Raw genomic sequence first — 27,905 nt, forward strand, 5'->3', positions numbered from 1 at the left:
AGGGCCTGCCACAGGTGGCACGCATCCCTTGAAGCTATCGTGACATTTCAACGGTCCGGGTCTATCAGAGACATGGACGGCCCAATGGACCTGGATGCACCCGCGGGTACGAAACGCAAAGCAGATGCCATTGCGGATGATCCTCGACCCGCTCGGCGAATCAAGGTGAATTGACATCATGCTGCTCGGCCCCTTTGTCCCGCCCCTTCCAATTTGTCATGTTTCTCCTTGACAATCGCCCGCCCCGAGGAAAAAGTGACAAATGACAAGATCCTTGCTGACCCTTCTGCTGCCGCTGCAAAATTAGGCGTTGGATCCAGACGTGGTGAACAAGATTGCGGCCGGCGAGATCATCGTCGCCCCTGTGCACGCTCTCAAGGAGCTCATCGAAAATGCCGTCGATGCCGGCTCGACCGTTTTGGAAATTCTTGTCAAGGACGGTGGGCTGAAGCTCCTCCAGATCACAGATAACGGCTGTGGGATCGAGGTATAGGGACCATCTCCAACTGCCGTGTCATTACAGCGCCCATTTTTGTCATGGTATTTGAACCACTCTGCTGATTGTATGATTAGAAGGAGGACTTGCCCATCCTGTGTGAACGCCATACTACATCCAAAATCACAGCATTCGAGGATTTATCATCCATTGCGACCTATGGCTTTCGCGGAGAGGCCCTGGCTAGCATAAGCCACATTGCCCATTTGTCCGTCACCACCAAGACAAAGGATTCATCATTGGCATGGCGCGCACATTACTTGGATGGCAAGATGATTGCCCCCAAACCTGGCCAGCCCGCGGAGCCCAAGGGAGTTGCCGGGCGGCCGGGCACTCAGATCACAGTAGAAGACTTGTTCTTCAGTATCCCGACTCGGAGGAGGGCCTTTCGATCCTATTCTGATGAATTCAACAAAATCATCGACATGGTTGGCCGCTATTCTATTCACTGCCAAGGCGTAGGTTTTACCTGCAAGAAGGCTGGTGAAGCTTCCAACTCCTTGTCAATACAAAGCCAGGCCACGACACTGGATAGAGTACGTCAGATCTATGGCAGCAGCGTCGCCAATGAGTTGATAGATTTTTCTGCATCCGATGCACGATGGGGTTTCACAGCTCACATGCTGGCGACAAACGCGAATTATCATATCAAAAAGACAACTTTTCTCCTCTTCATCAACAACCGGAGCGTCGAGTCTGCAAATGTCAAAAAGGCAATTGAACAGACATATTTGAATTTTCTGCCTAAAGGCGGCCACCCTTTTGTCTATCTCAGTTTGGAAATCGACCCTGCTCGAGTCGACGTTAATGTGCATCCAACAAAACGGGAAGTTCATTTCCTCAATGAGGCTGAAATCCTGCATGCGGTCTCCACAGAACTGGAGTCGCGCTTGGCAAAGGTCGATACTAGCCGAACCTTTCAAACGCAAACCCTACTTCCAGGAGCAAAACCTGTAACCGAGCCCGCAGATGAGGATCAGCCGTCTCCTAGAATCATGGTGACGGGCAAGAGAAGACGGAATTCAAACGACTTGGTCCGAACTGACATGTATGCACGCAAAATTACCACCATGTTTTCTCATGCCGATAGTGGCGAGGCATCCAAGGAAAAGGCTTCCAGAGAGGAGGAAGCACTGGCAGCGCCTGAAAATATTGAATACGAGGAAAATGACCGAGAAATCACTCTGTGCCGGCTAAAAAGCATCAAGGAACTGCGAAGCGAAGCACGAGACAAGATGCATCACGAATTGACTGGAATATTCGAATCACACACATTTGTTGGCATTGTAGACGACAGCCGAAGACTGGCGGCCATACAAGGCGGTGTCAGATTGTATCTGGTAGACTACGGACACACATGTTTTGAATATTTTTACCAACTGGGACTTACAGACTTTGGCAATTTTGGCGTAATTCGATTTAGCCCCGCCTTGGGGCTCAAAGACCTGCTTCGAATGGCAGCCGAGGCAGAAAAGAAAGCACTCTGCGCATCTGGCGATGATTTTCCCGTGGAGAAGATTGTTGATAAAGTTTGCAATCAACTCATTGAGCGCAGGGAAATGCTTTTGGAGTACTTTTCTCTGGAAATATCTCCAACAGGCGAGTTGATATCCATTCCGTTGATGGTCAAGGGCTATACGCCTCCATTGTCAAAGCTCCCTCGGTTCCTGTTACGACTCGGCCCCAATGTCAACTGGAATGAGGAGAAGGAGTGTTTTGACACTTTCACCCGGGAGCTGGCCACATTTTACGTGCCCGAGCAGTTGCCTACTCCTCCAGCTCCTGGTGGCGACGGCGAAGAGGAGGATATATCCGAAGAGGCGAAGACGAGAAGACGGCACGTAAGATGGGCGGTAGAGCATATATTCTTTCCGGCGTTCAAGACAAAGTTGGTGGCGACCAAGGCGCTCATGGATGGGGGCATTTTGGAAGTTGCGAGCTTGAAGGGACTATACAAAGTATTTGAACGGTGTTGAGGAGTTTTTGACGATGCAGTCAGTCCGACTCGTCAGAGCCACTGACTAGTAAGTTATATTGGGTTTTTCTTTGTTCCCTTGTCTGTTTGCTGCTGGAGAAAATTGTGATGTATCATCTCGCGGGACAAGGGTTACTCTTCGCGACGTGGAGCCACGGATGCTTCCAAGTTCCAGTAATATAAGTTAATAACGCCGGGCTTCCTATCCAACGCATATATGCGAATTGCTCGGGGCACAGTTTGGCCCACCAGGCCGCCAGATAAGGGTTAGCGCCAGGCTGCCGCACTTCCCCGGTAACATTTCAAGTAAGTTTACAATGGGGAGTCGCGATATCTCCCAATGAAACCTAGCTGATTTGAGGGGCTCTAGAGGCCTCGTTCAGCCACCGTGATGCAGCCTAGTGGGGCGTTGAAATAGTGTGAGGAAATAAAAAGGTTACCTTTAATAAAGCCAAGATTTTAGTGTTTATAGTAAGTTGTACTCCGTATACTCGTACAAAATGCACCTATAGGAACTGGCAACGTGATGAAATGTGGGTCCACTTGCGCCGAGCAATTCACGCATACGTGGGTATGGTCTATTCCGAATCCCTTGGAGCAAAACAAATATGTTGCTAGACATTGCAGCATGCCCATAAATTCATTACTTCGTTCGCCTCGTTCGTTCTCGTCTCCTTCAAGAGCCACTGACGTTGTCAGGCTTGTGCCTCTTCTTGTAAGCCAAGAATCTTGCCAGGTTCATGACGGCCTCGTCCGCACGGGCTCTCAGCTCGGGCTGTCTCTTTTTGTCGACGCTCTTGACCATTGCTCGCGCCTTGTGCATGACGGCCTCTAGTTGGTGCAGGAAATTGTCCTTCCAGAAGACTTGCCCGTCGTATGCGAATTCCTCGCTGGCGTAGATGTCAAAGATTTGGTTCAGTGCCTCGACAGCGTCCGCGGCAGGGGTGTCGGGCAGTCCGGCAAGGAGGCTGATTAGGAACGAGCCTATTTCGCGGTTCCGGGGAACCGGGGCAGGGTCGACGGCGAGCTGGCCGAGGAGCCCTACGCATTTGACGCCAAGACGCTGGAAGGGGTCCTCGGAATCTCGGGGCTCCATGGCCTCGGTAGCCCGGTAGAGGGAGATGAATTTGCGATGCTCATCGCCAGCGAGAGGTGTGTTGCCGCCGAGGCTGCGGGACACAGCCCACGCGAGGCCGGTGACGTGGGTGGCGAGGTTGACGTCGGCGGTGTCGCTGGAGAGAATGGGCGTGATGACGTGTTGCCAGAGGGCCCGGCCGACAGGTGCCCAGGCCTTTTGGATGCCGGCGTTTTGGTCTACGGAGAAGTCGACGAGAGAGACAGACCAGGCGATGTTGTTGAGGGCGGAGAGGGCGTGACCCTGGAGTTGGAGAATGTCGCTGTCGGCAGGTTGGAGGGAGGAGATGCGGATGAGTTGGGGGAGGGCAGTTTGAAGGAGGGCTTTGAGGACGGGCATATCGTCGATGTTGGCCTCGTCATCGTCGCCGGCTACGCCAGTGACCATTTCCATGTCTGCCTCCATTGCATCCTGGCCCATTTCGTGGTCGCCGTCTTCTTCTTCACCTTGTTCATCCTCAGCACCGGAGCCGCGTACAGCGGCGTCGTCCATGTCTTCGTCGTCCTCGGTTCCCTCGTCTTCTTTTTGCTTTGCGGGGCCGGGCACGTCCACGTTGGCAGAGTTCAGAGCAGTGCCGATGGATGCCAATGTTTCGAGGGCAAGCTGCTGCAGCCGCACCGGGTTTGACCAGCCTTGGCCGCTGCCATTAGCAGCATGTTGCACTGGCTCAACACTTGCAATCGTCGCAGCAAGTGTGGGAATCAAGAGAGAATCGTCTGCGCCGGGAATCTCGGGCGGATCCCGGAGTCCCTCAAGCGCAGAAAAGACATGATGGAGGGTGGCGCAAGCCAGGACGCCGTCGCCGGTGACGGAGTTCTTGAGGGACGTCATGACCTGATAGCACTTGGTGTTGGTGACGATCTTTCTGGCCAGATTTCCATTTTCTTCGGTGAGAACCATGAGACAAGCCAAAGAGTCGCCGCGGAGGCTTGAAACGGCGTCAAATTCGGTATTGCCAGTGCTGGGGTAGGCAGCAATAACGAAGAGGAAGTCAGTGATGGTGGTGTTGGAGGAGATGGACTCGAGTATATCGTCGGCAGCCTCCGCCAATACGGTGAGCAGGGCAATCAGAGATGCAGAAATGGCCACGACGAAGGACGCTTCTGCCCTGGAAAGCTTGGAGGAGCCATTGCCGCCGGGTGACAGCTTCTCTGAGACAGCCTTGGCAGCATGTCGGATGGCGGTTAGAATGTCGCAGCGGAACAAGTGCACAGAGAAATCAGCCTCCTCTTGCTGGGCCAGGAGCTGCAAGATGCGCCATGCAGCAACTTTGCTCTCGAGAGCAGCGTCGGCCAAGGTCTGCGCGAGGACGATGTGGACGACTTGTTCCCGGAGCAGCAGCTTGCGGCACTTGGTGTCATGGACCATGTTGCCGACGGCGGAGGCGGCGGCAGCTCGAGACTTGGGGTCGGGGTTCCGAAGGTCCTCGATGACGGGGATGATTTTGGCTTCTCGGAGAGCTGCAAGCTCCGGGTCTGAGGGCACCTTGACGGGTTTGGCGAGGGGATCTCGTCTCTGAGAGGCGCCGGCCCGGTTGCGACGCGAGTTGCCCATGGTATGCGGGTTGTAATTATTCCCCCCGTCTCTCTCGCCGGCTATTTTCTTGATCTTTTGTAAGTTGTGCCAGAGCGTGGCATTCTGCAGAGCATGCCAAGGGAGAGGTGGTGCTGGTGGAAAACGGCGGCGGCGTGACGGCCGGCATGGGACTTGCAGACCGCGGCCTTTTTTTTTTTTTTTTTTTTTTGGCGAGCCATCGTCCCCGATAATTGAGCCACACCGGCTGCGCCTCCCCGGCCTTTCGACAGATGTGGCACAGTGCAAGCTCCGTCCGTCAGGTCATGTCTTGCAGTCTCACCGTATCTGCCCCAGAACAACATGTCCGATTGTCACCTGATGGCCCTCAGATGCACGGCCTGTCTCTGCGCGTAGCTGTCCAACACCCCTGGGACACCCCCGGAGACTGAGAATACTTGTTACGTTACTTGTTACCTGGAAGGAGTCGAGACTGAGCGGCATCAAGCGGATTGCCCACCGGCCAGTAGTCAGGTACCTCGTACCTATCACCTGCGTGATCCTTGCGCTCCATACGGAGTCCTTGATACTCGATAGTCCGCTCTACAGACCGTTGACCCATTGACCGTTGACCGCACACCGCACACCGCACACCGCACACCGCACACCTTACCCTGTCCACTGCTCTATGCTCCATGCTCCATACACCTGACACTTCATACTTTATACTCTCTCCCGTCAACAAGCCGCGTGTCATTTTCAAAGTTGTCCATCACCTCCCCGACGGAGACCTCGACGCAGAGCCTTTCTTTGTCTCAGCCATCTTCCGACAACCATTAATGCTTCTCCTCAGCCCAAGGCAAAGAAAACGTCGCAGGTTCCTATCCGGCTGTACGGATTAGTCGTCCGCAAGTCATACAGGAGTCAAAGACTGTGATTTTATTCCCCCCGCCATCCTGGCCAGCGCCGGCCCCTCGTGAGCTGCGGGTACCGGGAACTGTCATTGTCATGGTGGTCTCGGTCTCGGTGCTGCATCCCCCAACCTCTGCGCCGTGCCCTCCCTTGGAAACCTCGGTTACTGGGCGCCCCCAGACCAAAGACACGTCGCATCATGGCCGCGTTGCGCCTATGGCGCCATGCCGACGAGAGAACCAAGAAGGACGATGACCTTGTCTTGCCCAGGCACTCCAGCCGTGGCCGTGGCTATGGCGCGCAGTGGCAGTCTGCCAGAATGCCTCGTCGATCCTGCACCAGGCGCGTTGCAGCATATGCGCTTATCGTCGTGGCACTTGTGTACCTCTTCAGCCGCGTCAACTCTTCAGATTCGACCGCCCTGCCGAGAAACAGACGCGACCCCGACGCCCTCGACGCCGCTGACAACCATCGCCTGGATCCGGTCGGGACGCCGCAAGCCGACGATGCGCCCAAGGGGCCGTCGCACCCGCACCAGCCGCCTCCGGCCGAGGTTGATGAAGGACAGAAAGGCATTACACGGCCAAAAAGGCCTGCAGGTCAAGGGGAAGACCAAGGGGACAAGCTTGCCCACGGCCACCCCGAGTCTCCTCCGGGCCCAATCAGATTTCCTGCGCTCGCGTCGTCACTCACTGCCATCGCATCGACGGATGGAGCTTCCCCCAAGAATCGCAACGTCCTATTCGCGGCTGCCAGTCTGAAGAGCGCTTCCACGTTGCTACCTATGGCATGCGACATGGCAACGGAGCGCCGGAGCTATGTTCACTTTGTCTTTATCGGCACGGCAGATATTACCACGCAAGACCTCCTCGAGGTCAACGGTATCGACGAGACGTGCCAGCTCATTGTACACGGTATGACTTCTGACTGTGGAGATTGTCTTGATTTCCCATCGCCTTCTAATACCTTCCAAAATCAGATGCTCGCCCGGACCACTTCGGTGCGTCGACTGAAAATCGCATGTCCTCGGCCGTTGTGAAAGCCCTGCGTACGTTGCTGCCCACTCCGCCACGCTGCACGGTACTGTCACTAGCAAGATATCTCTGCTTGTTTTCAAATGCATCCTTTTATATTCCGCCATACCAAGCTATGTCGGGCGGCGCTGCGGGCATTTTGTTTCGGTGGTTAGATATCTTGTAACCCTGCCGTGGGCCGCTCGCTCCATGTCGCAAACATTTCCAACTAATACTCTCGCACCCAGATTTTGTTCATCTCTATATGCACCCGCAAGCGATACTTGTAGATTCAACAAAAGCCGAAGAGGCCTACTTTCTCCGTGCGGTCCGAGAACAAGTTTCGTCCACTCAATCTGCCCTTGTAGAGCTCCCCGAGCGTCCTCGACCAAGTCTCTCGTGGATGTCCAAATTGGATTCGGCAGCTCTTTCAGGTGAGTCCAAGCGCGTGTCTCGCCGCTGAGGTGATGGATTTGAAGGGGACTGAAATTTTTTAGCTTGGAACAAAGTTCGATTCGACATCTTGATTCATGCGACCGCCACTGGTGCTGCAAACCTCCAGAGGTTGCTGAGATCGATTGCGAGGGCAGACTTGACCGGCATTCAGACTCCACACATTATTGTTGAGCTTCCATACGCCACGGACGCGGCTCTGGAGTCGTACCTTGCAAACTTCAAATGGCCGCCCTCAACTTCCGACGGACAGAGTCCGCAGATGATATCGCTCCGTCGTCGAATTACGCGGCAGCCGATGGACGAGGAGGATGGCTCCGTGCGCTTTGTCGAATCATTCTGGCCGACTGATGCTCAGCATTCTCATGTCTTGGTGCTGGCGTCTCACACGGAGGTTACGCCGCAATTCTTTCAATGTTCGTCTCTGTCTCTCTCTGCCTCTCTCCTTCTCTCCACCCGTCCACCCATGCCTGGGATTCGATTTGACACTTACTGGAATATCAGACGTGAAATATTCGCTTCTGCATCAGCTTCACTCAAACGTTGCACGGACGAGAGATGACGACGCAAGCCTACTGGGCATCAGTCTCTCCGTGCCAACGACTTTGATGGACGGGACACAGTCTTTCAGCCCCCCTGAGCCACTCCGCGGTGACAAAGAAGGGTTGGGTGAGACTGCGTTCTTGTGGCAACGACCTAACAGCGAGGCCATGGTGTTCGTGGGCGAAAAGTGGGTAGAACTGCATCACTTCGTGGCCCAAACACTGTACAAGAAACGGTCATTGCCGTCAATACCCGCGCTGCTCGCAAAGAAGGAGGTGAGCAAGAAGTATCCCGCGTGGCTGGAATATGCCCTGCGGTTGTCTCGTGTAAGAGGATACTTTACACTGTATCCCAGCCGTCAAACGGCGGAAGCCATCATCGGCGTACACTACGAAATCCCCAACGCACCAGAAGAGTACCTCAAGGATCAGTCGGGACCAAAACCGCCCAAGGACTACTCCGACGAAGGCAGCGACGACTTTGACCCAGTATCTCCAGTCGACATGCTGGAGACACTACCTCACAACGGGGAGCTGCAACTGCCCCGCGATCTAGCGCTGTTGTCGTGGGACGGCAAGATGAAGACGGAAGCCAGTTTTACTCGGGATGCAAGCGAATACACCACCTTGTTCCGGAGGGAGGTTGGTGGGTGCGGGGAAGACGATTTGGAGAGCCCTCCAGCTCCGAACAGGATGGCTGTGGACCTGTTCTGCAACCACGCAAAGTGACGTGGTTGGTAGTCGTCGTCGTGTGTTTTGGTACACTTGGCGAGTTGGTACGAGACGTGGTTGGATGGATGCTATCAACGCGTGTCCAGGTACAAGGCGAAGCGAAACTAAGCGAATCGGGTTCCCATTTGGGGGCTGGTAAACTGGAATTCATAAATTGTCGTTTACTCCGTACACACACACTGGATGGGCAAGGGCCGTACATACCTCGAAAATTCCCACTGAACCAGATAGACTCGTCGCCCGGAAGCGGAACGCACATCAATGTCAAGCAAGACCAGTCAGTCAGTCAGTCAGACGGTCAGTCAGTGCCCGGCCTGATTGCGGATTCTCGTAACGACGAGTAAAATTATACTCGAGCCGATGATGCAGAATGCCAAGGTGCCCAGAATCTGCAGTGTCGTCCATCAGCACACGCTCACGCTCACGCTCACGCCCACCCTTGCCCCTGTCCTTGCCCTTGTCCTTGTCCTTGTCCTCGTCCTCGCCTCGCCCGTCTGATGCGTAAACTTACCAGCTGCGTCCGCCACCCGGTCTGCACAATAGCCGCCTTCCTGCTGTACTTGTTGACCGTTTCTGCGCGCATTAGCCGGCGCCCCTCGGCACATGACGCCGCGGGCGGGGACGCACGCACTGATGTAATTCACCAGCCCGAGGGCAAGCATGACGACGCCGAGAAGCCAGAACACGGCCCCCAGCGGCTTGGACACGCGCCTCTCGAGATCCGTCGGCCGGGCGTTGAGGTGGAACGAGAGCGTTATGGCGACGGACAGGACGGCCATGAAGACGGACAGGCGGAGGTAGGACAGGAACGCTGCTGCTCCGTTAGCCACGGCCACGAGGGGGCCCCCGAGCCGAGGAGGACGTGGGCGTCTACTTGCTTCGCTCGTTTGCGCAGTGGTCCCGCGCGTCGCTCGTCTCGTTTTCGAAGAGGAGCGGGCCGAGGAGCGGCCATGCGAAGAAGACGGACGTTCCTGCGCGGCCGGACCTGCGGGCTGTTAGAGCGGGGTTCTTGGATTTTTTTTTTTTTTTCCTCCGTTCGATCCAGCCATGGTCTTTGGATTTTCGAGGACGACGCCGTTGGCGGCGAGGAGAAGAGGGAACAGGAGGGGGAGGGAGGGGACATGCGAACCCTATGTTGCCGACTTCTACTGGCGCGGCGAGCGACGGGAATGACGTGCAGCATTTCACGGCGAGGTCCTCGTCGTCGATGTAGGTGGTGGACGGGTGTGACGGAGATGCGGGGGGCATTGTGGATGGCTTCGCGTCCATGTTCCGAGCGCGTGCTGGTGTTGCGATTGTCGATGAGGGGGGGATGGGCTCGGGGCGAGGGAGTGGCGGAGGTGGTTTCTGGAGACGGTGGCGTCATGCGGGAGACGGGAGACGGGACATGGACGTTGTCCATCACCGCTGCTCTCCACGCCATGAGCCATTTTTGTGTCCTGTCAGGGAAGCAGGGCATTTGAGGTCCCATCGTCTCCGCTGGCCTTCTTTTGTCTCTCCTTCTTTGTTCTCTGCATGGGTCCAAAACTGGCGATTCATCGTGCCTCGCTCGACACGGTGCTCTTCCGTGGACCGTGATACACACACAGCTAGCTTCAACCACTGTCCTCTCATGACGCAGCGAACCCCCAGATATCGAACCACCTCCTCTCGCCGTCCCTCAACGGCCCATCCAGCCTCCCGAACCTTGCCCTGTGCCCTGTATTCGCCTCTGGCAGACACATCCACTCCCTGACACAGTCCGGCACCTCCTCCTTGATATGAGCAATACAAATGAGCGCCTGTTGATCCGTCAGGCCCTCGAGGACCACGTCTCCCCTCCTCCCAACTTCGCTCCGAACAATCTCATCGCCAACGTACGTCTTATTCTCCCCATCCGTGAGGAACAAGGCGCACTTGTCGCGGACTGCGTCGTCCATGCCGCTAAACGCTTCGTCTAGAACTACCACGTCAGGCGACCTGATGATGCATCGTAGAAAGAGCGCCACGCGTTGAGCGGAGAAGGACACTTCGCCAAACATGTAGTCGTCCGCCCATGACAAATCGTCCCCCCGCAGAGTCGACGCGGTATTGGGTCGCAGCTCGGGCGTGAACCATCGCAAGGCGGCATCTACTTTTGCTCTGGCACTGGCGTCGAGTTTCGCCGGCGTGCCGAACGTGGCTGCCCATGCGTTCTCAACGACTTTCCGGATCGTATGGCTTCGAGGCATATGCTGGTGGACTTCGGGGCTGGAGTGGCCGATGCGCGATTGTATGTCCCAGAAGGTCAAGGGTTTCACGGCCGATCCAGGCTCTGGCAGACGGCTGCGGCCGAAGAGCTTGATGGGCATGGAGTACGCCTGCGGGTGGTCAGAGGCGAGGAGAGACACGACGGTGGTTTTGCCCGATCCGTTGGGACCAAACACTCCCCAGCGCTCGCCTCTTCGGACGGTCCATACGAGGCCGTCTCTGGGACCCCGTGCTGTCTGTTGCGACCAGTTTCCCAGCGCAACCTTGTCCCCGTATTGTACACGGCACCCGTCCATTTCGATGAGCGGTTCTGCGTCAGGATTCACAGGATCCAATGCGTGCCCGGTGTCCTGGCTTCCCCTTGACGGGGTGGGTGGCATTTCCGGGCCCAAGACTCGGCCAACTTCAGATAGTGTATGGGTTGGAAGTTTATCGTCTTCCAGAAGCCCGCCCAGCTTTACTCCTTGAACATGCTTCCGCAAGCCGTCCAGCACAGCTTCTTTCGGTCCCATCGATCCAACCTGGCAATTACTTCTCAGATGTATCAAATGCGTGATCCACTCCGGCAATGGGTCCTGCGGCCTCGCACTCATCACCAGCCTAGGAGCCGACTTCGAGGCGAGCGATTGCAACAGCCGACTCAATCCCGACACCGTAGTCGGATCGAGCCCCATGAACGGCTCATCCAGCAGCAATACCTCGGGCCGTGTCAGCAAAGCTCGTGCAATCCGTGCCCGTCTTCCCTGACCGTTGCTCAAGAAGGTAACGGGCAAATCCAGCAGATGGCCCAACCGCAAATCCGCGACCACCCTGTTCAGCAACTCTGTCGATATGGCGCCATCATCATCTCCTCCCGCCGGCGGCGTCTTCAGAGGATTCAGTTCGGTGTTCCCCAGCAGGAAGTCTCTCAGAGAAAAATCAGTCGTCTCCCTCCTCGACTCATACCGAGCCGACAGGTACGCTGATGTGGTCACACTGCCTCCCAGTCCACGCCCCGTGGCTTCCGCGTCAAAGCCAACGTACCGGATGGCATTTTGCGGGCTTCTCAGCCGCGGACATAGCTCTCCGCCGGATAAGTAAGGGTACGTTCGACTAGTAGGCGGCTCGCACAGCAGTCGCCCGCGGAGGATTTGGAGAAACGTCGTTTTGCCAGAGAGCGAGGGCCCCACGACGCACCAATTGTGCGGCTGGGGTGACGAGGATGGCAGCTCGAAGGACAGATCACTGAACAAGGGCGGATTGGCGTGTGGCAGCTGGGAATTTGGATGATGGCGATGAAAGGTGCCGTTCGCAATGCGAATCACAGGCAGCCGGGAGGGTGCAGATCTCATGCCGTTCTGGTGCGGCGTGACCGCTGCCCGACCGATGTCTATGATGGAGGCCTCGCATTCCTACTTTCGCCAAGGGGCAACGCACACTCAAAGCAAGTGTGGCTCGAGCTGAATCCAAAGACGCGATGTCGGTATGGTCTGGCAGTACGGAGTAGCCGGGATTAATACCCATACATTCTTGACAGGACGACGGGACAAGAAGTCGGCGGGCGGAGTCGTCACGCCAAGGTACGTACCTTCCCTTTCAGCATCCCACTCGGATTGCCCCCACAGACCGGACCGGCCAACCAAACGGACGCGAGGCTGCCGCTGCTGCTCGTAAGCCCCGAGGCAGCTCCAGGCTTTCATCATCATCATCATCATCAACCGAACTCGCAAACCTCCACCGCACATTGCCCATCACCATCCTCCCACTTCACGCTGCACCAGCACGAGACACCACCGCAGATTTCCCCCCTCGTCCCCCCGCCAGGATGGTAAGGCCTCTCCTCCCGTCCTCCTCGCCTCATCCCCACCAAGACTAACCCTCACAGTCCATGCGCATCGTCCCCGCAAACTCCAACCCGGAGTCCTTCACACACACATCACACACCTCGTCCGCCCCCTCCGCCCCCGGCATCCACGACACTCTCCGTCACGGCGTCGGCCAGTCACCCTACGACGCGGCCACCAATAAGCCCGCGTCGGCACACCCCCTCGAAGCCCGCCTCAAGAACTGGGAAGCGACACAGGAGGCTGTTCGGATGGAATCTTTCCGTCGCACATTCGGCATCGCTGAGCCCGTCCGTCGAGGCATGGAGCTGAAGATTGTCAGAGACAGCGAGTGGCGGCCCTTGGCGCTGGGCAACGGCCTGGCCAGCGTCCATGAGGATATTTTGAAGGCGCGAGAAGATATGATTACTTGGGAGGATGTCTTCACTGGCGAGGAGACGAGGGGTGTGCCCGCGGTTCACGATGAAATGGAGAAGAAGCTCAAAATTCAGTAGACAAGCGAGCGCCGGCTTTCCATACTTCCACGACACGCAGAAGTGCATGAGGAGAGCCAATCAGATTACATGTAACATTATTACGACGCAGTACAGTTGAACATTTGGGCAATAGACAGTGAATGGCGAGTGTTTTTGGACCTGGTCGACTCCTGTTGAGTATTGTCTCTCGGGTGATATGGCTCATGTTGCCAAGCTTGCCTCGGGATGCTACAGAAGTGAGATATATGATGGTCCTGTCTCGGCATGTTTTTCCTTGGAACAGTCGTCTACACACTTGAATATTCGGATACCATGCTTTGGCGCAACGAGCAAATCTCATCACGAACAGAGCACGAGAGCCGCAAATTCATAAGAATCGCAGTAGGATTGACTGTGATTCCTCTATCCTGTGCGAGATGACGGTCTTGTCTCCAAAAGCCCGCGCTAACAGGGTCCATACCCGACGATTTGAACAAATACATGACAAGGCCTCTGGTGAGAAAAGGTAGACAATGACGAAACTAGCCAAATCACTATACATGAGGATGCGCCAATGTTGACTCCGGTAATCCTTTCCATCTTCCCCAATGTTTCCCATCAATCGCTGCTTTCCAATTCCAAGTAGAATAAACCCAAAACGATGTGCTGAATATTAGAATGAGTGTGTGCGTACGTGAATTTTGCTCTTCAAACAGTGAGGTGACTATCTTGTGGGTGTCAAACAGCATGCCGCTGACCCGACAGGCAGTTGCATTCCTCGCAGGCTAAGACGCCAGTTTTAGGCTTCGCTTGGACTCTTCGGTTCGAAAGTCGACCCGTCGTAAAAAAAAAAAATGTACACGTCGACGTATGTTCTGCCTTTCCAAAAGAAAGGGGAAAAAAAGAAAAAAAAAAGAATCCGGCAATGAACGGAGCCGGCACAAAAACGAAAAGAGCACTTCTCTAGACGTAGCAAAAACAAAGACATCCGCAAGAGTGCAGGGAGTAAAGTCGGGTGGACGAGATACGAGAGGCCCTCATAAGATGACGCAGCACATTCCGCCCGATCTGGATCGCTGTCCGTCTCCGCTGCCGCCTGGAAGGTTCTTGCTTCCCGACTTGGGCTCCTCCTCGTCCAGGTCCTGAGGACGAATGCTCATATGCACCACATTGGGGCTTTCCGTGCTGAATTGGTACTCTACGGCTTGAGGTTAGGGAAATTCTTCACTCTTCACACCACGAGTTTGCTCCAAGACTTGCTTACTCTTCAGCTGTTCTTTATCGTCTAGTAGCTTTCCGAAGTGAATCAGTCTTATGCTACTGGGACTGGCAGGCTTTGCCTCCCAATCGCCTCTCCACTCCCGCAGGATGAGCTCCTTCAATGTGTAGATGCTGATGCTGAACGGGTCCGGCTGCCCAGATTCTGTCTCATCGGGCATGGTCACGTTTCTCCTCGTGAGATACTTGGCGTCAATCTTGTACGGATGGCGACTTCCTGACGTTAGCAGGAGAGTGATGTTGCAGACAGTGCTGTCGGACTGGCCAGGGGCTGTATGGATGTCGTCCTGCGCAGGCCCAATGGCCAGGATGGAGTCGCTCCTCTCCTTGTTGGGCGGCACTGGGGCCACTTCCTCCTTCTCTTTGCCCTTTGACACGGCCTCGGCGTTGTTCGCCTCTACGGCGCTGCGTTGCTCGGGATCGGTGGGCGTTGTTGTCTTTGATACCGACGGCGGTTCGACGGCGACAATCTGGGACTCGTGGGAGGCATAGGCACGGGCGGCCGTGTTCGGCTCCTCAACCGACGTGGTTCCTTGAGCCATGTGTTCCATGGGAACAGCGTCGCTGGGCTGGTCGAGTCGGGGGTTGTCGGCAGGAAGACGGGTGACTTTGTGGTTACTGCCAGAACTCATGGTTGGGCCTATGAAGATGCTCGCAACAGCAGCGGCGATGGACGAGAGGTACTTGAAGGACCGGGGCCGCAGGGTGGCTGTCCGACGGGGGTCCTGCAGCCGGCAGCAAGGATACGAGCAACGCGCAGGCGTGTGGGATGAAGCTGAGGCAAACAAATCATATATGGCTCCAAGATGAAAGAGGCCCTCGACCCGGCCTTGAGCGATAAACAGAGGAAGAGGTCAGATGTCCTGAGAGGCCAGTGGTAAGTAAGAGATGATGATGGTCATGTAGACGTCAGGTTGAGCACAGTCCCAGATTGACCAAGTGCGAGGAGGACCCGGCTCAGACGGGGAGTGGGGGGAGGCGAAGATCGGCTTGCTCAAGTTGCCCAGGGTGGTCCTGTTGGCTGTGAGTACAGGAAGGCGCGACGAACGACGAGCGACACCAAGGGAAGAAGAGAGTCAGAGAGGGAAAGAGAAGCGAGGTGACTGGCTTGCCTGGGGCGTTCCAAAGGTGACTTTGCAGCGCGCAGACGTGGTTGCTGGTACATGACACGAAGGCATTTAAAAGAGCACCCACCCACCTTGCTCGTTGCTTGGGTCTTGAGTAAGTACTTGAAGTAATAATAAAAGGCCAGTAGCTACTTCAGTGGGTGCTTACTTGGCTAGCTACCTACTTAAGTACTCAAGTATTTAAGCAAGCAAGTACAGTGTCTTGGGAGCATCCTCAACACCCAGCTGGCTTTGGTTTTCGCTTCCCCCTCCTTCCATGTTCTCCTTCCACAAACCGTGAGATGCAATGCCATCGAGGTACTTACCAAGTAGGTACTTACTCAAGGCAGGTACCCAGATACCCTCAAGTAGGTACCTAACCTCACTCTATGCAGTGCAGTCCGTGGCCAAACCCAAGGCCTCCAGACTCATTCCAAGACTTCCAAGACGTCCCAAGCCTCGAGGTGCGAGTCCCCCGCCCGTGGCTCACGTTGCGCCCCTGCCAGCGAAGCCATGTCGACGTCCCCAAGGTCGAGGTCGCACGTCCGGGGATGGCGGACCACGGGTGACGGACGGCACTGACTGGCATCCAATATCCTGGGTTGGCGCCCACGGGGTAACAATAAAGTGACTTGTTCCGTGCCGACTCTCCGAGTGACTTCCGTGCCGCAATGGCATTCTCCAGATAATCTGCCTCGTCAGGGCACGAGCCCCCGTCGTTCGTACGGAGTCCGGCACATGTGGCATGTTTGTGGCGTCGACTTCTCCAACCATGATGCCAGCCCCTCCCCTTCTTGCGCCTCCACCGAAACCAAATACGACTTGGCTGCCTGCCTACTCACGTTGCGCTTCGAGCTTCGACGATGATGGAACTGCTTCCATACGGTATGCCCACCCGGCCGAAAGGCCCTCCGAATCCATCTATGCGCCGTCTCGGCTCCTTGCTCTGTGCTTTTTGTAGCAATGCATCCCCATCTGTTCCTCGGTACGACCGACCTGGGACATGGACCTGGACTGGGCTCATCAACACGCTCCAGAATCTCGGCTGGCAGCCGTCGTATTGTGGCAGCGCGATTTCATACTTCTAAGCACACGGTTGACCTCGATTCGTGGCACCAATCCAATATCCTTTGGTTGCCACGCAAGCCTTGCTGCATACTCCATACCTGCGTCACGTAAATGGATTGTCAAAAATCAGCCCTCAATTGAACACCCATATCTAGGTAGCCAGAGCCTGGAGGACATGCTCATGCCCTTTCCCACGTAGAGCCGTCTCTTTCGGGCAATTGAGAGACATCGAGTGAAGTGGCTCAGTGGCCATGTCTCATCCGCAACAACGTCCGCCGTCAATGGCATTATCTGCAAGACATCAAACAGTCTTCGCCTACAATCCGCCCTTTTGACATGCCACCGCTGCCCGCCAAACGGCAGTCCAACTCCAATCGCTCGATTCTCAAAGCGCCAACAAGTCACCGTTGCTCCCCGCCCCCTGCGCTGGTTGCAAGACAGATTCTGGTGCATGAGCACTGACAACGTAGCCCGTCATATTCCCACTGCTCCCACCAAACATATCCTCGCCTTGGTCTAGCCTCATCGCCGCCATTGGGGTTCCAATACTTGAAAAATAAGCGTCTGCATCGCTGAGTGCTTGCGACAGGTTGCCCTGCCCATTGGCCGGGGCGGCATTCCGACTTCTCAGGTCAATATTCGTCGGTTGACCGCCCCGGCCAAGCATGCTGACGCTCTTTTGGTTATCCGCGTCCACGAGGAGATTTTGCTTTTGCAACGCAGGTGAGTCTTGAAGCTTACGTGGGCGTGCGGACCGGAAGACCGTCTGGACTGGCTTGAGGTATATGGTTGCCAGCGTTCCAACATTGAGACACATTTCCTCCAAAGTGGGCGCTTCTAACCTCTCGGCTTCGGCAGTAATCGGCGGCTTGTCTCCCATGACAATTTTTTTCGCTGCGTTCATGTCTGTTGACAACAGTCGCCAATACATGTACGCTCGGTCACGTAAGTCGGGGTTGTCTGTCTCCTCAGTTGCCCATTTCAAAACCTTGGGAACCAACTCTTGGGCTCTGGTGGGTCTTTGGATGAACAGCTTCACCGTGGCTGTCAGCAGAGCCAACTGCACCTCGACAGGCTCCTCTGAGAATGTATAGAGAAAGTCCTCCAGCAGCGCGTCGCTATTCTCGATACGATCGGCGTACTGTCCAATGACCCAGACCATTGCAGCCTTGGCCTCTGGCTCGTCTAGCGAGTCGAGATGCTCGCACAGGGTGCCGATTATGGTCTCGTACTGATTGGGGTATTTTCTGAAGATGTTCCTGATGACCACGGTCGCCTCCTGGACGATATATGTGACTTTCGTCGAGACAAGCTCCAAAAGAAGGTCGATACACCGACTAGCCGCTGGTTCTATCTTGATGGCCAACTTCCCTATTGCTCGAACAGCCTTTCGAACAAAGTGAACGTCGATCTCTGTGGCGTATTCTCGCAATTCGGTCAGCACCTCATCAATATTCTTTTCACTGGCAAGCATGAAGATGAGTTCCAATTTTGTGACTTTGACGTAAATGGGGTCGTTATATTTGCAGAAAAACACCCGGATGTCGTTCTTCAGCACCTCGGGCCGTCGTTGTAAGATTAACAGAGCGTTCCGCAGGGCCAGGTACTGGACTTCAGGGCCTTTGGCGAGAAGGGTAACCAGTGGCGGCGAAAGCTTTCTGCACAGCGTGGTAATTTGCTTCTCGTCCGCAATGTAATTCAGCAAATAAAGAATTACGCGGATACATGTCAACACAACAGATGAATTCGAGTGTGAAAGCCGCGGTGCAATGCGCTCCGCCAGCAAGGCAGCTTCGCCTGTTTCCTGTGGCACGTAGGACATTAACGCCTCAAGAATGTACGTTTGACCCCATCTGTTCCTTTATTAGCATAGTTCGATCCTGCCGGTGTCTGTAGAGACCACTTACTCTGAGCAATCAGGCAAAATGGCCACCATTTTTGACGCATTGGCATAGTCAATGGTGAGCTTGACGGCGTCGCTTCTTTCCCAAATGTCCATCAGTCCTGCCAACGCGCTTGCAACAACGGTGGGATTATCGTCACGCAGCAGAGAGTTGAGTCTATCGAGTAGGTCCGATTGTTCAACGATTTGTCGGTCGTGGTCGTAAAGTTTGGCAACGCAGAATGCAGCCGTTTTACGGACGTATGGATCATTGTCGCGCAGCATATGCTTTACAATGGGAACTGTTGCTTCGACAAACTCTTTGACATGTATATATGACATTGTTCGCAGTGCGAGAGCTCGTACCAAGGGATTCTGGTCCTCCATGTCCTAATACCAAGTCAGCATCGACCTTGGTCCCGTCTTGCAGAGTTCAGATGGCAGCAACATTTTCTAGCACCGGGATAGCCTTGACGGCGATTTCCGGTCTTACTCGGGCATAGTTGACCAAGTACAAGAAGCACCTAAGCGTTGTAAGCTACGACACAGCTTGACCGATGTCAGCCAGGTGTGGGGGTTGGCATCGTACATCTTCTTGATTTCCAAGCTTGGAATGTGCATGCAGGCGATGATGTCGGGAAACAGCGCCACCATGTCGTTATTGCTCATCGTCATGTTGGCCACGATTCTTTTGAGGGCGACTTTCTTGATGGCATAATTCTTATCCTTCTTGCCGCCGCTGCTCAGCTCGAGTCGCAGCTCAGCTACTTTGCCCTGTGGAGTTCTTAGTCTATCGAACATCAAGGGTGGCATGTACAATGGGAATACAGCCATCATCTCGTGAATGGTCGAGGATCCGGTGCGTAGGGTATAGGAAGCATAATCTGAGAAGAGTCGACGAGACGCGCTGCGCTGCGATGTCGTCACAGCACTTCCAGCGCCGGTATTGCGGGACGAGGTATATCAAGCGACCGACGTCCGCGGGGGCGAAGGGGTCATTCGGATGTCAATGCGACCGCTGTCGGGAGTGTTTCGTGGGGCAGGTGCAAGGTAAGTTGGCATAAACCGAAGTACATGTAGGGGGCGCAAATGTATTTGAAAAAAAAAAACCGATGTAGGAACTAGCTTACCCGAGCGAACAGCTTCGAATCCCCGCCGCTATCTTTGGAAGACATGGTGGTGGGAGAAGCCGGTGGCTGTAGTATCAAGCCGCGATGGCCAGGATACCCGATAACAAATTACTTGGGTAGCAAACAAAACCAGTTGGCGCTGCGAAGGTGGTGGTGACTCTGGTGAGAGGATGCTTGTCTGCTTCGTCACGCCGACGCAAAAAGCTGAGAAATATGGCGGACAGAGGCACCCGCTCTCCCACACACCTTACGATTGACTCTGACAGAGTTGCACAACCGTCTCCGGGAGGCGAGCTTTTGCCGAGTCGATGGTTCGATGGTCAAACGTCAAACGTCAAACCTCGATGAGGCGGCACGTCCGGTTCGGAAATTCGAGCCAGTCAAGAACAGATTCAACCGCCCAGTGTGTTGCCGTCGGAAGGGGGAACCTTGCGCCAGTCAGGCCACCATTTGGACCTCGACTCTTTTCGTGCCGCAGAAACGGAGTGACGAGACGGACCCAGGAGGATCCAGGCCTGGGTCGAGGACGATGAGGTTCGGAAGAGAGGACTGGCCGAATCATCTGGGAGTTGAGTAACTACTGCATTCCGTCAAAACCGCGTAGAAAGGGGTCCGCTGGTAACTACCAAGGTACCTAGTTACTTAGGTATCACATATTGGGCAAGTGTGGTCAACTGGTCAACTGGTGCCAACAGTCAAGGAGCCATCCGCTGAATATCCACCGCGTATCCACCAGGCGTCCACTAAGCCTCCGCTAGCATCCACTGTGAGCGCGCTGAAGCTGGCCAACGTTGGCATGGCGCGGGGGCCGGCTCAACAGCTTCCGTACCAGCAGCAAAGTTCAGTTGCATCATCCATCATCCATCTTTGCATGTGAGCCAAGTGACGGCTTATCGATAAGGACCCACATGCTGAAGCCGCAGCACACATCTCTACTACTCCGTACTCCGTACCCGTCCCATGCATCATCCCATCACTACCCAGGTAATCCAACGTTGCCGATTCGTTTCCGCAGCCTCCATAGCAATGTCAACACCAGACTCAAACGTGCCCATTTGGGTCTCGCAGCTGCGTTCGCCTCCAGCCGCCAAAGCCAAGGTGCCGGGCATCCCCGATCCCATCGGCTTCTCCTCGGGCCCGTCTGCCTCCAAGGTGCGCGTGCTGCCGCAACAAGACGGCGAATGACACATGCCCTCGTTCTCATCCTTTTGCCTCGTTATTCCCCTACCATCCACTAACGGGCCTATAATCAGAAACCAAGCAGGGATGGCAAAGGCCAACCGCAGCCTCCTCGAAAGGCACCGACCGGCGAAGAAATGGAAACGCTCAAGCTCAAAAAAGCATGGGAACTCGCCCTGGGTCCCGTCAAGGCCCTTCCCATGACCGTCATCATGATGTACATGTCGGGCAACTCGCTCCAGATTTTCAGCATCATGATGGTGTTCATGGCATTCAAGAACCCCATTGCAGGCCTGATGGCGACTAACCAGACCTTTGAGCGATTCAATACCGACAAGAACGCCGCCCAGATCTTGCAAACCAAGTTGGTCTACGTGGCGATGCAACTCGTCGCCCTGGGAGTTGGCATCTGGAAGGTGAACTCGATGGGACTGCTGCCGTAAGTCACGCCCGTCCTGATGCTCCCATGACTCTCCGGCTTTCTCGGGGCGCGGTGAGGGTGCGTGTCCATTGCTAACGTGCCGCTTTGCAGGACAACGAGGTCAGATTGGTTAATGTGGGAGCCGTTGAGGGAATCTGTGGACACGACCATCACTGCATTGCGGTGACGTTTTAATGCATGCACATCACCGACGAGATGAGGATAGCGAAAACTGAAGAATAGAAAAATACGAACCGTGTGTTTGAATACATGTTCTCGCTTCCGCTGTGTTAAATCTCTAGTGGTATCTATTACATTTACGTCTGCCTGTTGGTTGAGGCGAGGGACTTTGTCATCATCGTCATCGAGTCATGAAATCGCGGCTTTTATATGCTCGGCCACGGCGTCGCCTTGCCTTGCCAGTTGTCTTGTCTTGTGGGCAAAGTAGTCTAGTTCTCTTGCTCCCCCGTCTTCCGCCCTGTCCTGGCTGCTCTCTCTGCCCTCCAGCGAGGGCCATACCTCTCGAGTACCCGCAAGCCAGGCAGGCAAGCGACCATCAGCAGAGCCAACAGGGTGAAAGTCCAGCCGCGACCCATGGAATCAAACATGTGATCCAGGGCGGCGGCGGCGGCGGCGCCAGAAAGACACCGGGTCAGATTGTTCGCTGCGGCAGCCGTGGCCGGCGCGTCACCGTTGAGGTCGACCAGCAGCGTGTTGAGAACGCCAAACGACGACGGCACGAGCATGCCGACAATGAAGAGCAAGACGAGCGGCGCGGCCACGGTCGTCTCAGCCTCCAATGACCAGCCCCATTCGATGAGCGCAACAGCTCCAACCATGATGGCAGATTACAGGGGCTGTATGCGAGCAGACTCATCTGTTTGTCGACGACGTCCGGCACATGATGCTGACGGAGCTGGTCGCCGGGCCGGGCCGCCGTTGACGGTGACAATGGTGATGATGGTGTTGATACCGAGGAATCGACCGCCGGCTCTGGTCTTGGTCCTGCCGGCGGCGCCGTGTCCACCGGGTCCGTGTCGGCGGCCGGTCGGCAATCCTGCTCTGGGTTTGGCTGCGCACGGCGGTCGGACAAAGGAACGCCGAGGTCCCTCTCATCCTTCATTGCTACAGGCGAAAGAAATAGGTCACGATTCCATATCGCAAATGCTGCACGGGGGAGAGAGGGAAGAGAGGACGGGCCAGGGTTTTGACAGACGAAACTAGAGCAGAAGCCGGCTCAGGACTCTGGCGCCCGGTCGAAACCAACGTCATATCGGCAGCGTCAGCTGTGGGGGGCGGGAGCGAGTAAGTGAAGACTACTAATATTACGGAGTAATGACAGAGTACGCCTTGATAAGAGAGGCGAAGCCGACCGAGGTTGTCTGCTTCTTGTGCTTTGTCGATTCAGGCCCGCCACTCGGTACTAACTACCTACATAGGTGCTCCGTAGTATTATGGATCATGGGGACAGCAGTCCGAGTGGATGACATATCCGTCCAAGGTCCGCATCGTCGTTGTCTTCTGGCACGTTGTGTTAGTCGGCTAGTTTTCGTCACCGTCACCGACGAGGCTGCTGTTTCCAATCACAGTGTGTTGTGCGCGCATGGCCACGTTTGTATGTATGTGTGTATGTATGAGCATCGACTACGATGAGCCTCAAGTCAACGTCGTCTTCTCTCATCCGTCTCGTCTCGTCTCGTCTGGTCCCGTCAGGCCCGTTTTCAAACTGCAAGCACTTTACCAAATGGCTGCCAACGTGTGCTCGGTCGACGTCCGTTCCCACTTCCGGCCCCGGTGGTGCACGGCCAGGTTGCGGCGAACATGACAGAACATATATTACTACTCCGTACTGCGTTGTCAAGTCTTGAGTAGCCCAAGTCCAAGGCCCAAGGTCCAGCTAGGGTGCAAGGTTCATCGAGTCCTCACTCCTCAGTTTCACAGAGCAAGTCCGTAGCAAGCACTCATGCGGGGCGGGGCGTCTTGATGCTGGCTGACCCCGGCCAAATCGTCCCTCGGATTGTTTTAGGGTTTCTGGGCCCTTGTTTTGTTCGTCTTGTCTTTCTCGTCGGCTGCATGCCCTACGAGCTGATTCAGTCAATAATGCACCCGAGACGATTGATGTCCAAGCCGCAGCCCGTAGTAGTAAACCAATTCGACGCCCCATGATGCCGCTCGCAGCTTCAGTACGTTTGGGGTGCACTTTCAACACCCGGCGTTGTCTTCATGCGGGAATCGGGCTGCAGGTTCTCCCCGTCTAGGTTTTCTATTCCCAAGTAGTAGATACCTCGGAGGTAGGTACTCGTGCAGGCACTCGCGCGGCGCCCCTGTTTCAAAGGACAGTAGAGCCATCACGAGACGGTAGAAATTGTCATGTGCTGGTGGAAATTTTGTGATGAGCCGTCTTGTTAGAGCTGATAAGGGTGACGACAAGTCACCAAAATGCCCTTGGTCGCGCGCCATCAGAAGAATCTACTCTGTGCAGACTGCACAGTGCAGAGTAGAGAGTACAGACGGTGTGTGATGACTAAGCAGGCTTGTGTCTAAGACGACGTCCAAGCTTCCTCGCTGCTCAAAGCCACGCAGTTCGTTCCGCTGCACACAAGGAAGCTGGCCCGCAATGGCTCTCTCGACGGCCTTTCATCTCCCGTCCAGAGACCTAGCCAACGACTTCAACAATCTACTGCGGACGCACCACGCCGCGCCTACATCGGGCAAAGCTGCTCTGGATGTTGACGTCCTCGAAGGCTTCGTCAGGGAGGCGTATCGCATAGTCAGTCCACCATCTCGGGGGGGAAGTGTGCTTGAGTTCAATTGCTGACCCCCACGCGTTGCCCCAGAACTCGCACATCGCGAGCTTGCACAAGGAACTCAAGGATGTCCGTCGGGCATACCTTTCGACAGCTCAGCCCCGGAGGGCGCCAGGCCGCGCGGGTCATGGCCCGCCGCAGGTTTTGACAGATGGCGAGCGGGAAGACGTCGACGTCAATGCGAAGCAAATGATCAGAGAACTCAACGCCAGCATACGCGGCCTGGAAGAAGCCGAGCAGCTGCGGCGAGAGACGGAATCAGCCCTCATTCGGAAAAAGTACGCGAGCGCCTTGAGTGCCCTGGGTTCCTGGGCGTCGGGTGGCAGCATCACAAGCAGGTCGCCAGAGCACGACGCGGCGGAGGCGCATGCTCAGCAAACAGATATGCACCGCGATGGCATATTGTGGTTCCTGCGACAGAGGTTGGAGCTGTGCTGTCGCACGCAGCAAGACATGATGGAGACGAGGTTGAGGAGAGAAGTGGAAAAGTCGCGCGGCATGCTGGCTCCTCCGGCTGGTGATTTCACGCCCTTTCCGCCAGTGTCAAAAGACGCATTCATGGCAGCCGCCGTCTCCGAAGACGCAGCCCTGACGGGCGACGCGCCGAGCAAGGCGTCTACATTCAGTCAAGGCTTGACCGAGCAGCAGTTGCAGATGTTTGAGGAGGGCAACCAGGACATGATGCAGCATTACGAAAGCACGTTGGACAAGGTCAGGTAAGCGTCGCCGCCACCCGCCACCCGCCATCCTCTCCGTTGCCGTGTCTCCTTGTTGACGCGGTGAGGCAGAACTGCCGAAAAGTCGCTGGTGGAAATTTCCGAACTCCAATCGCTCCTCGTCAACAACCTAGAGATGCAATCCGAGCACATTGAGCAGCTTGTGACCAACTCCTTATCAACCGCAGATAACATTGGCGGAGGCAACAAGCAGCTGGAGAAGGCTACGAAACGGCCGAGCACTGCGCGCTACACCTTTTTCGCGGCCAGCGGGTTGTGTGCCTTTTTGGTGTTGTGGGATTTAATCATATAAGGCGGCTTGCCAGGACAGGAGTACATGTAGCAGCAGCAAAGTGTCGAGTTGCTCTGGGCATGTGCAGCGGTGGGCATTTGGCAATGTAGAAAATAAATTCATGCTACATCTTGTGCGTGCAAGCATCGGGCACAGCACTGGTAATAGTAAGCAGCTCGGCCGTGCGCGGGCACCTGCGACTGCGACTGCGTGAGAGCCGAAGGGCCTCGGCCAAACGACCTCGGGAGCTGGCTCACCTTACCCGCTTGCGTGCGGGCCAGGGAAACCGCATTCGAAGAACCCCGCCCCCTTCCTTCCCCCTTTTCCGCGGTGCCGCGCCACGGCGGCAGCCATCGAATGACTGGAGTGACGAGATTTGTTGAATGACTGCATCCTGCGTCCTGCGTCCTGCGTCCTGCGTCCCGATCTTTGGCCAGACTCAGACTCGGACTGTGTCAACAGCGACGGGTAAGTCCTCGAGCTTGGCTTGCTACCATGATCACAGTTGATTGATTGACCAATGCCCTCCCCCTCCCTCTGAAAGACGTGCAACCGCACCGCACCGCACCGTGACGAGAGTCCCGACCGGACATTGGACCGGACTTGCGACTTTGATATCTCTAACCTCAAGTACCTAGGCACTCGGCACATGACTGCGCTGTTTTGCTCGAATAGTAAATACGACCTCTGCCGCGCTCCGCCTCCAACCGCCTCTGCATCCTGCGTCTGCGTTTGTCTGGTGTCTGGCTCTGCTGGCTCTGGCTCTGGATTCCGATCCTTGCTCGACCGGGCAAAGCCGCTGTCTTTGGCCTGCAGTTTTACCTGCGTATCGTCGCTGCTGCTCCCTGCGGACCAGACGGACCACGGAGGAGAGTTGTTGTTGTTGGCACTGTCGCCATTATTAGCCGCAGTCCATCAGTCACCCCACCACCATCCTCGAGTCCTCCCCTTCTTCCATGATGGCTCCTCCATCATCATCATCATCATCATCATCATCGCCGCCGCCGCCGCCGCCGCCCTCGTCGACCTCGCCAACCTCGTCGTCTTCTTCTGCTCCTCCCTCTTCCTCACTTGCGAGGCTCAACAACATTGCCAGCCACATCTCGCCCGCCATGGCCTCTGCAACTAGCTTCCCCGCCGAGACCGTCCCGCAGGCCCCCGAGGATCCTCTCTTTGGCCTCGCTCGCGCTTACAAGGCTGATCAGAGCTCCCAAAAGGTTGACTTGGTATGTGCCAGCACCCACTGGACCGGGACGCTTCTCGTCTATTTCTCCTTTTGCGTGTGACCAACTACCATGCAGCTTTCCGGTTGAGCTCGTCTGGTCCTGTCATGTGTGCTGACGCCCTGCAAATAGGGGATTGGCGCTTATCGTGATGACAATGCTAAGCCCTGGGTTCTCCCTGTTGTCAAAAAGGTAAGCAATTCATGAATTGCTCACTGCCCACTGCCCACTGCCCCTGGCCCTGGCCCGTCTCCTCTGCTCTGCTCTGCTCTGTCTCCCCCTCCTTTGCTTGGTGCCGATAAATCTGTGGATAAATCTGTCGTATCGTATGCCACCGGTGGCCGCCACCCCAGTCTCGTCGGCCTTGGAGAGCTCCGCGCTCGTGGTCAAAACCCCAAATCCTCCAACCCCCCCAACCGTCGCCATATTAGGCTGATGAAATTCTCCGAAACAACCCCGAACTGAACCACGAATATGCCCCGATTGCCGGCCTTGCCGACTTCACCTCCAAGGCTGCCGAGTTGATTCTCGGTGCCGCCTCCCCAGCCCTCAAGGAGAAACGGGCCACCTCCATGCAGACCATCTCTGGCACCGGAGCCGTTCATCTTGGCGCCCTTTTCCTCGCCAAGTTCTACAAGGGCACCCGGACCGTCTACATGTCCAACCCGACCTGGGCTAACCACAAGCAAATCTTTGGAAATGTCGGCCTCCAGGTTGCCGACTACCCTTACTTCTCCAAGAAAACGAATGGCCTCGACTTTGAGGGCATGAAGGCCGCCATCCAAGCTGCTCCCGATCGTTCCATCATCCTCTTGCACCCTTGCGCACACAACCCGACCGGTGTCGACCCTACACTCGACCAATGGAAGGAGCTTGCCGTCATTATCGCGCAGAAGAAGCATTTCCCCTTCTTCGACTGTGCCTACCAGGGCTTCGCCTCTGGCAACCTCGCCCAAGATGCCGCCGCCATCCGTTATTTCATTGACCAGGGATTTGAGGCCTTTGTTTGCCAGAGCTTCGCCAAGAACTTTGGCCTCTACGGCGAGCGGGCTGGCTGCTTCCACGTCGTCACCAGCCCCGGACCTGACGCCAGCACCTCCATCGCCCGAATTGCCTCCCAACTGGCCATTCTCCAGCGCTCCGAAATCTCCAACCCCCCCTTGTACGGTGCCCGTATTGCTGCCACCGTCCTGAACGACCCCAAGCTCTTTGCTGAGTGGGAGGACAACTTGAAGACCATGTCCGGCCGAATCATGACCATGCGCAACGAACTGCGCTCGAGACTTGAGAAGCTCGGCACCCCTGGGACATGGAACCACATCACTGACCAGATTGGCATGTTCAGCTTCACGGGTCTATCAGAGGCTCAGGTCCTCAAGCTCCGCGCCGACTACCACATTTACATGACCAAGAATGGCCGCATCTCCATGGCCGGCCTGAATTCGAAAAATATTGACCACGTGGCTACTGCTATTGACAAAGTTGTGAGAGAGGTGCAGTAAAGCGCGACGGGCAATCTCATGGAT

General features: G+C 55.8%; 13 protein-coding genes across 13 annotated transcripts; 6 read left to right on the top strand and 7 right to left on the bottom strand.

Moving 5' to 3' along the window:
- Positions 1 to 72: 72 nt before the first annotated feature.
- On the top strand, positions 73 to 2,472 carry MAM_03842 (MutL-like protein; the record flags this gene model as incomplete). The annotated part of the gene is made up of 3 exons (XM_040822641.1): positions 73 to 165; positions 308 to 487; positions 574 to 2,472. The coding sequence occupies 3 exons, from the start codon at positions 73 to 75 to the stop codon at positions 2,470 to 2,472; spliced, it is 2,172 nt and encodes a 723-aa protein (XP_040679147.1).
- A 675-nt stretch (positions 2,473 to 3,147) lies between these two features.
- MAM_03843 (ARM-like repeat-containing protein) lies at positions 3,148 to 5,160 on the bottom strand (the record flags this gene model as incomplete). The annotated part of the gene is made up of 1 exon (XM_040822642.1): positions 3,148 to 5,160. The coding sequence occupies one exon, from the start codon at positions 5,158 to 5,160 to the stop codon at positions 3,148 to 3,150; it is 2,013 nt and encodes a 670-aa protein (XP_040679148.1).
- Positions 5,161 to 6,229: 1,069 nt separating this feature from the next.
- MAM_03844 (uncharacterized protein) lies at positions 6,230 to 8,767 on the top strand (the record flags this gene model as incomplete). Its single annotated transcript, XM_040822643.1, has 5 exons — positions 6,230 to 6,944; positions 7,010 to 7,078; positions 7,292 to 7,477; positions 7,541 to 7,912; positions 8,001 to 8,767. 5 exons carry the CDS (start codon positions 6,230 to 6,232, stop codon positions 8,765 to 8,767), a joined length of 2,109 nt encoding a protein of 702 aa, XP_040679149.1.
- A 285-nt stretch (positions 8,768 to 9,052) lies between these two features.
- Positions 9,053 to 9,549, bottom strand: MAM_03845 (uncharacterized protein; the record flags this gene model as incomplete). The annotated part of the gene is made up of 2 exons (XM_040822644.1): positions 9,053 to 9,264; positions 9,402 to 9,549. The coding sequence occupies 2 exons, from the start codon at positions 9,547 to 9,549 to the stop codon at positions 9,053 to 9,055; spliced, it is 360 nt and encodes a 119-aa protein (XP_040679150.1).
- Positions 9,550 to 9,640: 91 nt separating this feature from the next.
- Positions 9,641 to 10,018, bottom strand: MAM_03846 (uncharacterized protein; the record flags this gene model as incomplete). Its single annotated transcript, XM_040822645.1, has 2 exons — positions 9,641 to 9,755; positions 9,900 to 10,018. The coding sequence occupies 2 exons, from the start codon at positions 10,016 to 10,018 to the stop codon at positions 9,641 to 9,643; spliced, it is 234 nt and encodes a 77-aa protein (XP_040679151.1).
- A 362-nt stretch (positions 10,019 to 10,380) lies between these two features.
- MAM_03847 (ABC transporter domain containing protein) lies at positions 10,381 to 12,330 on the bottom strand (the record flags this gene model as incomplete). Its single annotated transcript, XM_040822646.1, has 1 exon — positions 10,381 to 12,330. One exon carries the CDS (start codon positions 12,328 to 12,330, stop codon positions 10,381 to 10,383), a length of 1,950 nt encoding a protein of 649 aa, XP_040679152.1.
- Positions 12,331 to 12,455: 125 nt separating this feature from the next.
- Positions 12,456 to 13,316, top strand: MAM_03848 (proteasome maturation factor; the record flags this gene model as incomplete). Its single annotated transcript, XM_040822647.1, has 3 exons — positions 12,456 to 12,461; positions 12,516 to 12,806; positions 12,864 to 13,316. The coding sequence occupies 3 exons, from the start codon at positions 12,456 to 12,458 to the stop codon at positions 13,314 to 13,316; spliced, it is 750 nt and encodes a 249-aa protein (XP_040679153.1).
- Positions 13,317 to 14,314: 998 nt separating this feature from the next.
- MAM_03849 (Ubiquitin) lies at positions 14,315 to 15,187 on the bottom strand (the record flags this gene model as incomplete). Its single annotated transcript, XM_040822648.1, has 2 exons — positions 14,315 to 14,475; positions 14,542 to 15,187. The coding sequence occupies 2 exons, from the start codon at positions 15,185 to 15,187 to the stop codon at positions 14,315 to 14,317; spliced, it is 807 nt and encodes a 268-aa protein (XP_040679154.1).
- Positions 15,188 to 17,114: 1,927 nt separating this feature from the next.
- On the bottom strand, positions 17,115 to 19,786 carry MAM_03850 (AP-2 complex subunit beta; the record flags this gene model as incomplete). The annotated part of the gene is made up of 5 exons (XM_040822649.1): positions 17,115 to 18,582; positions 18,637 to 19,001; positions 19,060 to 19,135; positions 19,201 to 19,385; positions 19,742 to 19,786. 5 exons carry the CDS (start codon positions 19,784 to 19,786, stop codon positions 17,115 to 17,117), a joined length of 2,139 nt encoding a protein of 712 aa, XP_040679155.1.
- Positions 19,787 to 20,767: 981 nt separating this feature from the next.
- MAM_03851 (uncharacterized protein) lies at positions 20,768 to 21,363 on the top strand (the record flags this gene model as incomplete). Its single annotated transcript, XM_040822650.1, has 2 exons — positions 20,768 to 20,893; positions 20,995 to 21,363. 2 exons carry the CDS (start codon positions 20,768 to 20,770, stop codon positions 21,361 to 21,363), a joined length of 495 nt encoding a protein of 164 aa, XP_040679156.1.
- A 427-nt stretch (positions 21,364 to 21,790) lies between these two features.
- Positions 21,791 to 22,180, bottom strand: MAM_03852 (Major facilitator superfamily domain, general substrate transporter; the record flags this gene model as incomplete). Its single annotated transcript, XM_040822651.1, has 1 exon — positions 21,791 to 22,180. One exon carries the CDS (start codon positions 22,178 to 22,180, stop codon positions 21,791 to 21,793), a length of 390 nt encoding a protein of 129 aa, XP_040679157.1.
- A 1,778-nt stretch (positions 22,181 to 23,958) lies between these two features.
- Positions 23,959 to 25,177, top strand: MAM_03853 (syntaxin; the record flags this gene model as incomplete). Its single annotated transcript, XM_040822652.1, has 3 exons — positions 23,959 to 24,111; positions 24,179 to 24,864; positions 24,937 to 25,177. The coding sequence occupies 3 exons, from the start codon at positions 23,959 to 23,961 to the stop codon at positions 25,175 to 25,177; spliced, it is 1,080 nt and encodes a 359-aa protein (XP_040679158.1).
- A 938-nt stretch (positions 25,178 to 26,115) lies between these two features.
- MAM_03854 (aspartate aminotransferase) lies at positions 26,116 to 27,881 on the top strand (the record flags this gene model as incomplete). The annotated part of the gene is made up of 3 exons (XM_040822653.1): positions 26,116 to 26,382; positions 26,512 to 26,571; positions 26,811 to 27,881. 3 exons carry the CDS (start codon positions 26,116 to 26,118, stop codon positions 27,879 to 27,881), a joined length of 1,398 nt encoding a protein of 465 aa, XP_040679159.1.
- Between the last annotated feature and the right edge of the window lie 24 nt (positions 27,882 to 27,905).

Source organism: Metarhizium album (assembly GCF_000804445.1).
Source record: "Metarhizium album ARSEF 1941 chromosome Unknown scaffold_8, whole genome shotgun sequence".
NCBI classification, from domain to species: Eukaryota; Fungi; Ascomycota; class Sordariomycetes; order Hypocreales; family Clavicipitaceae; genus Metarhizium; species Metarhizium album.